The 12448-nt window shown below is 33.5% G+C and overlaps 1 protein-coding gene across 9 annotated transcripts in view; it reads right to left on the bottom strand.

The window, feature by feature from the left end:
- The window catches only part of TRPC1 (transient receptor potential cation channel subfamily C member 1), an 83616-nt gene that overhangs the window by 14989 nt on the left and 56179 nt on the right, over positions 1–12448 (bottom strand). For 8 of the 9 annotated variants that reach the window (XM_003826514.7, XM_003826513.7, XM_055110588.3 and 5 more), the window contains 3 exons: positions 11668–11863; positions 7656–7992; positions 1539–1678 (listed from right to left, as the gene is read on the bottom strand). In XM_003826514.7, coding sequence (XP_003826562.1) covers positions 1539–1678; positions 7656–7992; positions 11668–11863 — 673 coding nt within the window. Of the gene's footprint in view, positions 1–1538; positions 1679–7655; positions 7993–9986; positions 10117–11667; positions 11864–12448 lie in introns of those variants that run through there. The other variant, XM_063602590.1, reaches the window with a different exon arrangement.

Below are 12448 nucleotides of genomic sequence, written 5' to 3'. Positions count from 1 at the left end.
TGTTTTATAGGGTTTTTTAAAAATAGAAATAATATTTTAATGAAATAAAATATTATTATGTATGTGAGGCATTATCACTCTATATGAAGAGGTTTTTCCAGAAACTCTTAAATTTTAGAAAATTAAATAATTTTTAAATGATCATTAAGCTTTTTATTAATGAAATGTTCGCTAGTTTTCTTAAATTCCACAACACAAACATTAAGTACATGTGCTGTCAATTAATTCCCTATCATATTACATTAACCTACTCCTTTGACTTGGAATTCAGAGTTTTTTTCCCCCCTTTTAAATACAAAATAAAAAAGAGGGATTATTGTACCTAGACACAGTGGTCAAATGTCCCCATTGCCTGGGATAGTTTAAGATGCTGTACCAGTTGTCCTGGCATAATTATTAATAGTGCCCCCTTTCACTCTCAAAATGTCCTGATTTGGATAAAAAATTATATGGGTACTCCACTTATAGAACGAAAGAGATCAATCTGAAAAAGCAATGTCTCTCAATCCCTTTATCAAACCATTTATCTATATATGACCAAATTTTATTTTCTTTGTAATTTCACACTCTAGACACTGAACGTACCTAACATATTCCATACTACTGATCAATTAAACAGAATTTTTTAATAAAGTAAAATTATGTAAAATAATGAGCTTGCCTTTTCAATAATCTAAGAACTAATAAAAAACAGAGAATATTATATATTTTAGTTCCTTGAATGTGACACCCCAGAAGAATTCTAAACTCAGGGTTTAAACAAAGATAGTTAACACACAATTTATTACCCTTTCTGGGCTTGGGGGAGCTTAAATTCTGATGAAAGTAAAATTGTAAGTTATCTATAAGGGTAGATTTTTGTCAAATTCTAAATAAAAATATATAGTTATTAGAAAAATAATAACATTTACATCACTTTTAAAGCTGTTAATCATGATTTGAAATGTGTAAAATATTACATAACCAATTTCATTCATTATGAAATGGAATGGAATGGAAACTCTTTTTCTGGCAGATATAAAGATATCTAACACTAATCATTTTAAGTTACTTTGTTCTCATTTTAAGTATATACAGGTTAATAAGCTAAAAGAACCTAGGTCAGATATAAGGAATTGGCATCTAGTAGAAAGAAAATGCCTAGACAGGGCAGGATTTAAATCCAGTCTTGGTTTCTTATTGTGTGGTTTTGGACAAGTTGTTTAATATTTTTAGGCTTCATTTTTCTTATTTGCAAAATGGGAATAAGGAAATAAGGACTTCAGTCTCAAAGAATCCCAGTGTAGATAAAAAGAGATAAAGTATACCAAATGTGAACTATGGTCCCTGTTATATAATAAATAACCATAATGTAAAGGTAAGTAACACCTGTAAACTACTGGAAAAATAGGAAACTATGTGTACACAGATAGGCTTAAAATGAAAACACACCAGACACTGATCTGGCTCAATGTAACTCTGAGTTACATAGCTAAATATCTTAGCTATTTCCAAAATAAACTTAATTTGTGCCTTCAATTGACATAGTAAATAGTCACCTTGTTGTGAGCAACCACTTTGAGGGCAAAGGTTGCCAAATAAAGAGAATTCATGACAAAACTGAGTTGATTACGAGATTCTTCTAAAAAGTCTTCCAACCCTTCATACCAGAGTCTTTTAATGTCTGACCAAATCATCCCTGAGAAAAGGAAGAAAAAAATCAGATAACACTTTCTTAATTCAATAAATAAACTAAATAATACTTTAAGACTCAAAATATTAAATAAATAATCCTTGGGCCTTATTCAAAAGAAAAAAAAAAACAAAACCAAAAACATTTTAGTGAAAAGTTCTTAAAATCTGAAAGAAAATAACCTTAACTTTCATACGACTTGAAGAAAATAACCTTAAGTTTCATCTTTGGATGTGGAACAAACGTAAGAAACCAAATAAATTAATGCCAAACACACATGGGCACAAACACACACACACGGATACACACACGGATGCATACACAGGGATACAAACATACACGGAGGCACAAACGGATACACACATGGATGTGCACGCACACACGTACACACCCCTGCGCAAGGGGCTCAGTCCCTGATCCTTTTCTTTTCTCTACCTATACTTACTACTTTAATGATCTCACCCAATCTAATGGCTTTAAATATCATCTACATGGCAAAGGCTCTCAAGTTTATATATTTAAGTTCAAATCTTTTACTTCTACAAATTTAAGTAAACCTAGTACCAGGTTTCAGCCTGTTTTGTTCTGTGAGTGCAAATGTCAAAAAAATGCAAAACCACTGCTGCTGATTGTGCATAGTGAGCACTGCACCCTCCCTTAAATCCCATTTTACTCAGAATCAAAACCAGTCTTTACAATGGCCTGCAAGTCTCCAAATTACCTATCCTCTCTGACCTCATCTCCTACTAATCTTTCCTTGTACTATTCTAGTCGCGCTGGCCTCCTTGCTTCCTTGCTGTTCTTTGAACACATGACTCCTGCCTTTAGGGCCTTTATACTGGCTCTTCCTTCTGGCTGGACCCTCCTCACCCAGAGATCCATTTGACTAACTACCTCACTTTTTCATGTCTTTGCTCATCACCCTTCCTGACTACCCTATTTAAAATTGCAAACTCTTTGCAACTTTAAAATTGTCCCCCACTCCCAATTCTCCTAACTCTGCTTTTACCTTTCTTTTGTATTACTTATCTCTTTTCTAACACTGAATATAATTTACTTATTAGGTCTATTATTAATTGATTATCTTTCCCCCACTTTGGGTAAGCTCTTCAAGGGTAAGAATCTTTGTTTTATTTACCGATGTTTCCAAATGTCCTGAAAAGTACCTGATACAAACAAGGTGCTAAAAAATATTGCCAAATGAATAAATATACAAAAATAAAAACCAAAGCAAACAAACAGAAAAACTTTCCGTTTTTTGGCCAGAAGCTCCTCTATAACTATATATTTTTATGGGTACCAGACTTCAGTAACATAATTCAGGATCATTTTATGGTACATTCCTTCATTAAGTCATTTTCAGGGAGACTACAGAGTAACAAAAGAATAGAGTGCTGTAGCATCACACATGGGTGGAGATCAAATTAGGCCAATCAGAATCATTCTCTGGCTTATCAGTAGGCAAAATAATTCCCCTGGGAAACACAAGAAACATTCTTGAAGATCTCTGTTCAAAACATCTTAATTATGCAGTACCCATATTTTATACAGAAAAAAAGTGTTTAAAACATTTGCAGATTTGACAGGAAAAACATTTTTAACAATTCCACCTTAGTATGTTTTTACTCAAAATGAATAGATGAAAACTGTCTAAAAATGTTAAATGAAATAGTCTAGCAGGTAACATTTTATTAACTCAAATACTGTTTTATTTGGGGAAGGAGTAGGGATGAAAGCTTTCTGATATTTCTCATGTTCAACCTTCACCTACCACTCAGAGCTGTGGAGCAGAAACATATTAAAAAAATCCTCCATGACCATACTTTCTTGAAGACTCAAAATTATTGTCTAATTCTAGATCCTGATGTGTGCGAATCCTTATTTATGAAACATCTTCAAACAAAAACCCTTATATTTAAACTTTAGATACACTCCTGTTAATATTTAAAACATCAAACTAAGAAAGATGTTTACAGAAATGTGTTTATTTCTGTGAAATGCAATATTTTACCTAAAAGAAACTCTTAACAAAAACTTACAACATGAATTGGAGAAAACTGTTGATCAAAAAAGACAGACATGAAAGTACAGTGAAGACCAATTGGTTAGTTTCCCAGCTCCTCTGCAATACCCCCACAAAAATGAAGCTAATACACTTGATGTATTGCATGTTTCCAAGCTGGATCACAAAGAACATAGTAAGTTGAAACTAATCCAAGCAATACAAACACTACATAACCAACATTCTATATTTTAGGGTCTATTTTTTTTAGAATTAATGTTAATAATAACATTAGAAGGCAGCAATCCCAGCCATCTTGGGATTTCTCAAGGGCTTGATCTTAGGTCCTCTCTTTTTCTCAATTTATCTTTCTCCTTGTGTCTCACCTATGCCTATAGTTTCATATACCACCTATTTTCAGATATGCATACCTTTCTAACTCAAGCTCCAGACCAACTGTCTGCTTGACATCCCTAAAAGGGATATTTAAAAAATATCTCAAAGGCTTTTCAAACTCAACATATCCGAAACTGTACTCAGGATCTACCCCTCAACACACAAATCCCCAAGCCTAGTACTCTTCCAAAAGACCAATATTGCTTAATAATCTCCCTTTCCTTCACCTCTCATATACTATGTATTTCGATGTCCTACTGGCCTTACATTATAAATATCTCTGAAGTCTGTTCCCTTCTCTCTTTCTCTATCACAATCACCCTAAGTCCAAGGTGCCATCAGCTCTCATCTGGATTAGTGCAACGGCATCGATATTGGTCTCCCTCCATCTACTCCTGCCACAGCGCTATCCTCCCAGCTCATCCTCCACCCTGTAGATAGAATGATCTTTTCGAAAGGCAAAACTGATCATGTCACTTGCCTACTTCAGGTAGGCAATGGTTTTCCCTTGTTCTTAATATAAAGTCAAAATTACTTAACCTGACCTACAAGGCCATGCATGGTCTGGTACAATATGTTTCTATAGCTTCATCTTGAATCAAGCTCTCCTGGTTCTCCCTGCTCCAGAAATGTTAGCCTTTACTCAGACCCTTCTTTGTACCATTCTCTCTCTTGCCACTGAGCTTCTGAATGTGCTTTTATCTCAGCCTAGAGTAGCTTCCTCTCCCAGTTCTCTCAGTTGACATCTATTTATCTTTTAGATCTTAGCTCACTTATTACTTCCTCAACGTGTCTTTCCCAACCTCCCTGACTAGGGCAAATGCCCCTATAATATGCTTACTCTCCTAACACTATGATCTTTAACCAGTAGCACTTAATCCATTTTTGAGTTTTCATTTTTCTATATGATTCTCAAGTCAAGTTTTTGATGGTTTTATTTGGCTTTTATTAGATCATAAGCTTCACGAGTGTATGGGCCATATCTGCTTTTGCCTGTGCTTAGACAAAGTAGGTACATGACATTTAAAAAATACATTTCTATAATAGCCATTCTATTATGTTTAATAGCAAAAATTAAGTAAAAGGATACCATTAATATTCTGTGCATTCCTCAACAAATTATTCTCTTTTTACCTACCTTGCTTTTTATAACCTAACCTTACTTTTTTCTGAAAAGCTAATGAAAGCAAACAAAACAAATATACAAAAATTGGTCATGATGAGTTAAAAAGTCACTGTGTTCATTGCTTGAAATAGTAAGTTGAACCAAGCAATGACTTTATTTAGGCAAGCAAGCAAAATATTCCTCCATGCTCACTTAGAGCCGGTTTGGATCTATATACTGAAAAAAAGCCCAGAGTGACCTAATTACATAAAAGGCTTAAGAAGACTTCCTTGGCAAGGCTTATTCAGATCAAACTGTTTCAAAGCAGAAGCTGTGCTGAGGAAAGGAAGATACTTCCAGGAATTTTACTGGCTTAATGCACATGCATTCTTCTAGTGAGGTAGAATATGGTTAGAAAATTAATCATATTATGTGTGTAAGGGGGTACCCATGTATATATACATGTAATATCATTGAAAACAGCATCATATAAAAGGGAAGAGCTATAGTTTTACCATTATTATGAAAATTGGGGACAGCAGTAATATTTATGCTATTCAAAGAGTGGTATGACTATTTTAGTTCGGTGAGTTTTTACTCATTGCTAAGACATATAAACTTTAATTTGATTCTTATACAGACTGGGGTAAACTAAATCTAACAAAACACAGAAAATATTCTTTCTTACTACTAAACAATAGGTTATAGATAAATGTTATAAAATTTCATCTGTTTAAGACTAAGGAATATATAACAATCAGAAATAGTTTAAATGAATATAGGGAAAGTGCTCCTTAGCAATTCTCTTCAAACCAATGTGTAAAATTCTTCCAGGAATTTTTTAACTACTCAACTAGCAATACAAACATATTTCACATTGAAAGAGTCCCACAATCCAATATAAAACCATATATGGTAAAGTTTAAATTATTTCCTAAATTAAAAGATTAAATTTTAGATAAGAGCAAAACTACAGGAAATAAAAATATTAACAAGAAGGAATTATTTAATTCTCTTTAACCTAGAGTTTAGATGTGTATTATTTTATCTACCTAATTTTAAACATTAATGCATCATAGATTAAATACTGTTAAAAGCAAAACTCTAATTACAATCTAGTTACCTGAAATTAACTGATTTTCAAATAAACATTCTAAAATATAAAAAGTATTTGTATAGCTAAAGAGCTAAAATTGAACATTGTGAAATAACTTATGAAAGTACTAAATAATTGAAACAATCAGGAATGTAGTAATCAAAAGATAAATACACTCAGTACTTTGTGCCATAGATAAGACTAAATTTTATTACCCTTTTACTCTATAGCAAATAGTAGATGGACAGATGGGAAGTGCTGAGGTTAAAAACAAGGTAGAAGATACAGAGGGAAATAAAGAAAATATCTTTAAAATACCATAAACAGATAATGTGATTCTACCTCAACTCTCCACACGCACCCCGACACACAGAAGGCAAGATGAGTAAAAATTGTAGAAGATGATTTAAGATATTTATTATACAGTGTAATACTTATAAAAATAATTTTCAGGAATAAAATGTCTTATACTTTTTAAAAAACTATCATTTCTAAAGAGATCTGGCTATCTCTACAAAGAAATGATTTATGGAATGAGTCACCAGGGACTCCTTTAAATCTAAATTTAAATAATGTTTCCAAAATAGAGATAAAGCAAGATATATCTTCAAAAGTTCATAGGTTCTAGGCCGGGCACGGTGGCTCAGGCCTATAATCCCAGCACTTTGGGAGGCTGAGGCGGGAGGATCACGAGGTCAGGAGTTCGAGACCAGCCTGGCCAATGAAGTGAAACCCCATCTCTACTAAAAATACAAAAATTAGCCAGTGTGGTGGCACGCACCTGTAATCCCAGCTACTGGGAGGCTAAGGCAGGAGAATCGTTTGAACCCGGGAGGCGGAGGTTGCAGTAAGCCAAGACTGTGCCATTGCACTCCAGCCTGGGCGACAGAGCGAGACTCTGTCTCAAACAAAACAAAACAAAACAAAACAAAAACCAAAAAGATCATAGGTTCTTAAAAGGAAAACTAATGTTATAAATGAAATAGAATAGTTAACTTTAAAAATGCAGAACAGTATAAAATAGATTGTTTCAAAATACCTAAGAAAACTTCATATTCTTACACCAAAAAAGCATTCATGTGTTAAAGCTGATTTTCTGTTTTACAATCATGAATAACCGTAGAGTCTGAGAATAAATAATTTTAAAATTCCATGTATTTAAGAAACATTAAATAAGAGAGATGCTTCCTTATCATCAAGTTCAGGAACATTTATCTTTACAGACATGTTAGTTAAGTCTTCAGTGATCATTGAAGTGTTCAAATTCTTGTGGTGTGAACAGTGTAAAATTGCAAATTGAACCCAATATTCACAATGCCATCAATCAAGAAAGAATCAGTGGGCTAAATAAAGACAAAACCTTTCAAACTAACTTGATACTTACCAATAATCCACAGAATAAGAAGATAGTCTATTCTTTCAAGGGCTGGCCCCATTGTGTTTTTCTTATCCTCATTGTAGACAAGAGAGTATAGATTAAGCAACAGCAGGAATGTGAAATATGATGCTCCATGAATGATAAATTTCATAAAAGGTGTGTGAATGATTCTGCCAAACTGAGATTTGGGAGCTATCAAATAACAAAGTGACAAAACTGGCCAAAAGATGCCTACTGTCAAAACAGTCATTATCTTCTTACAGGTGGGCTTGCGTCGGTAACCTGACATCTGTCCAAACCAAACAGTGTTCAGGAACTGCTGGCAGTTAGACTGGGAGACAAACTGAAAAGGACATACACACACATTAAAAAGAAAAAAAGTAAAAGGAAACCTTTAAATACTGATTGGTTGGTATTCAAAGTTTACTGAATAAGAGTTTAAAAATCAATTCTATACATTCAACATAGTTCTGTTTTTTCCCTTTTTCTAACAATAAAAGCATGTAGAGGTTAAGAGGATAGACTATGGAGCCAGATTACCTAGATTCAAATCTGGGCTCTGCTACTTGGTAAATGACCTTTAACAAGTTTTTAAATTTCTCTAAGCCTCAACTTCCCCATCTGTAAAATGGGAATAATAATAGTATCTACTAATAAAGTTGTGAAGATTAAAGGTAAAGCCCTCAGAATAGCGCCTGGTTCATAGCATGCACTCTATAAGTATTGACTATTATTATTAGCTTACTTAGCCATTTTTTCGTGTTTAATATATAAAAACTCATAATAATATTTATGAAATTTCAAAGTTATCATGCACAATCCATAGAAAAAGATACCACTAACTAATGTTGGACATCTTCAGTCTAGAGAAACTACTGATTTTAGTTACAAGAAGCCAAGAAGTCAAGATAGCAAAAACAATAAAAAGCTAAATATTAGACCTATTCTTGCTCCAAGAAAGCACTGCGGATTTCTTAAAAGGTATTAAAGACACTCTTAAGCCTGATTAAAACTGAATTTCATGTGAGAAGAAAAGGAAAAATATTCCCAAATATGAGAAAAGTTTTAGTTCAGGTACAGAAACTAATTTACCAAAGTTTACAAATCTTCTTAGTTGACAAATTTCATAGGCAATATTTTTCCAATATAATGCTCATGTTGTGAAGTATAACTTAAGGGTCCTGATAATTCTATATATACTCATGTGATCAGGTTTGAAATTATTATAAAATGACATTATTCAGGTAATCCACAATAATATTTGGTCAACCTTCTGTTTTAAAATGATTTATCCCAAAACAGAATATAATCTGTAGAATTAACACTGTAGTGAAAAAAAGAATTGGACAGAGTTTTGTTGTTTATTGTGCTTTCAAGAAAATTTCTAGTATACTATAGAGTTGGCCCTCTGTATCTCTGTGTCCTACATCTGTGGATTAAACCAACCATGGATCAACAATATTTGGAAGAAAAAATCCACAAAGTTCCAAATAAGCAAAACTTGAATATTCTTCACAGCAAGTACTATGTTGAATCCACATGAATGAAATGATGTGTAGGCACTGTATTAGGTGTTATAAGTAATTGAAAGATACTTTAAAGTATATGGGAAGATGTGTGTATGTTATATGCAAATACTTATTTTTGGCAATACTTCATTCTTTACTCTTCTGCTCAGATTCCAATGTTCTTGGGAAATCTTAATTTGTCCCTCAAGGTGAAATGCCTGGGAGAGAAACAGCTTTTCCTCTCACCAATGACCAGGTTTAGTAAATCTCAAATTTAGTAGTGTCACCTTTCCTCCAAATATCAAAGCAATCTCAGGACTGATTACTGTCCTTGCTATCCCTCTATACAATGATGATTTAATCTGCAGTAATGTTAACTATGTATTTGGAATAAAAAGTTTAACTAGAAATGTTCTAAGTCTGCAGTGAAAGATGGACACGCTTTCTTCCCATCATCAAGAGGTGGGGAAGGGGGAAGTCAAAATTTCCTGCTCTTCAATTCAACAGGCTTGTGATTGATTTAACTAGTAGATTCTAACAGAGGTGATGCTATGTGACTTCTGAAGGTAGGTCCTAAAAGGCTACGCATCTTCCACCTTGCTCACTGGAATACCTGCTCTTGGAGCCATGAACTACCATGTAAAAAGCCACTCTGAAGCCACCATGCTGTGAGGAAGCCCAGGCTGCACACAGAGGTCACATGTATGTACCCCAGTCAGCCCGCAGAGGCTTCTCAGACCACATCCTCAAAGTCTGCCCATTGTGATGGCCATGCCTCTCCTTGGTTCCTGTTGTGAGTTCTCAGGAGCCCCACCTTCTGTGGACTCACCCATCTGAGCACCCTGTTCCTGAGGCCTCAGCTGCTGCTCAGACACCAGACATGTGAGTGGAGAAGCCTCCAGCTGATTATAGCCCTGTCATTTATCTCCAGATGAGTTCCCAGACACGGAGAAGCAGAGAAAAATCATGATTGCCATGCCCTTTCCTAATTCCTGGCCTAAGAATCCAAGAGCATAATAAAATGATTATGAAATTATTATAAAATAACTATGAAGTGTTTTATGCCACTAAGTTTCAGGGTAGTTTGCTATTCAAGATTGATAACCTAAACAAAGCTTACCAACTATTTGAGAAAATATCTTCCCCATTGATCGTATTTAGAAATCTAGTTTTAAAAACTACTTTACATTTTCATTCATCTTTAAAATCGCAAAATATCTTCCTTTCAACTAACAAATATTACTATTACTTCTTGTCTTTTCTTTCATCTTCTTTAGAATGGTACATTTGGTTCCATTTGGACTCCACTCTGTGAGTCCTTCAGGGATATAGCTATCATTAGAAAATTACCTCTTGAGATTTTTTTTCCTAAACAGGATAATTTTAGTTCTTTATGCCTTTCTTTGAGGTTCTTTTTTTAAATCACTTTAATTGATTTTATACCATGTAATCCCCTTATTCTATCATTTTCTAGGACTTCATGTCCCTTTTAGGTTGTGGAACACAGAAGCAAATATATTAACCAATAAACATCCTCCATCAATTCCTCCATCAATTTCCTAATAACTTTGTGAGGCTCAAATTTTTAACCAAGGTAAGAAAAAATTCTGCCCTTAGCACCAAAGGCCCTGTATCTGGCCTTCTATCATTATATATTTCAGGCCCTATTTTTGTAATAATATAAATTTGATATGCAAGTTTTATTTAAACATCTATGTTAACAATGAAAATAGTCTTAGAAGTAATACCTAATAAATACCATTTACCAACATCCCATACTATCAATTAGATATTATTATTATCTACATATGAATATCACTGTTTAGTTAATTATCTCAAAAATGAAATTTAAAATGCATATTTTCCTGATTCAAGTTCCTGGATCATATGTATATTTATGCATGGGGAGTAGAAATGGGCATTTCTCTTAATAGAAAGGGATGATGCCAGAAAAGTCAGATTCAACTTAGTTATCATATCATGTACCTCTCCACTTTTGAGATTCACAATGAATTATAAATAAGAGGAATCAGGAAATATAGTATCTGATACTTTATTTTTAAATAGAAATCACTATTACTATAGAAGGGGCTATTTATAACCAGATCAATGAAAACCAACCTGTGACAGACAAAACACAAGATGGAAACTTCACTATAAAGTTTGTACCTACTACAAAGGATCTTACCTGTGTAGCAACTATTTAGCAAAAACATTACATCAACATCCATGTTATAATTATAATCAATATTACTAAAAATAATAAAAACTACCATTTATTGCATACTTGCTTAATGCTAATACTTACTGTGCTAAACCCTTTTAGTATATATTCTTAATTAATTATTAAAACAAAAGCTCAAACAGATTCAATAACTATCCCAAGACACACAATTTTTAGGAAGCAGAACTAGGATCTTAACCCAGATGAGTTACTCCAAAGCCTTTGCCCTGAGCCACTAGACTACTGTAGAGAAAATAATTTAAATATATTACAGAAAGCCTCATACCTCTTTCTGGTTATATTTGATAGCAAGTTTTAGACGACTTAAATTCATTCTTTCTTCTAATAATCCCCGTTTGTCAAGAGGCTCGTCACTAGACGTATGGTTTAGAATAACTTCCAATTCACGAGAATTCCGGGCTTGTGCAAGTAAATCCTTAGCAAACATTTTACATTGCCGGGCTAGTTCCTCATAATCATTCCTATAAAATGCAGCATTCTATTATCAGAAACGTCGTTTCCATCTTCTAATTAAGCTATATTCACTAAAAACGTTTTTACTCAGCAACATTTTAATTCTGACAGTGTTACACAAAATCTGAAGTCATTTTCTGTGGATAATCAAAGGAAACTAGTGGTGCACGAGTTTTCCACAGCTTTGGGGAAAACCATAACACGATTATGCTCCCTGTGTTCATACTAATAATCTTAGATGAGCACAGTGTTCATTTATATATACTGATGTTATTCCTAAAAATTCTAATAATATTTGTCAACCAGTTCTTCACTTAACTCATTTTCCCTTATTCTCTGTAAGCTTGGCTAAAACTTCCTTTTATATTACTCACCTTAACAATAGACAAAATATCTTAATGCTATCCAATCATTATCATAAAATTTTTAACTAGAGCTTTTTCAATAGTCGTCTACAATGTTTATGTTACTTCTAATATTAAAATAGCATTTTGATTCATATTTAAAGTGCTCATTTGAGTGAAATTCAAATAAGAAAGAAAGATATTAAAATGAGCCTAACAAAAACCTCTCTTTCAGAATCCCTATTCCTT

This window comes from Pan paniscus, chromosome 2 (assembly GCF_029289425.2).
Source record: "Pan paniscus chromosome 2, NHGRI_mPanPan1-v2.0_pri, whole genome shotgun sequence".
Classification (NCBI taxonomy): Eukaryota; Metazoa; Chordata; class Mammalia; order Primates; family Hominidae; genus Pan; species Pan paniscus.
This window is presented reverse-complemented; position numbering and strand designations above follow the sequence as displayed.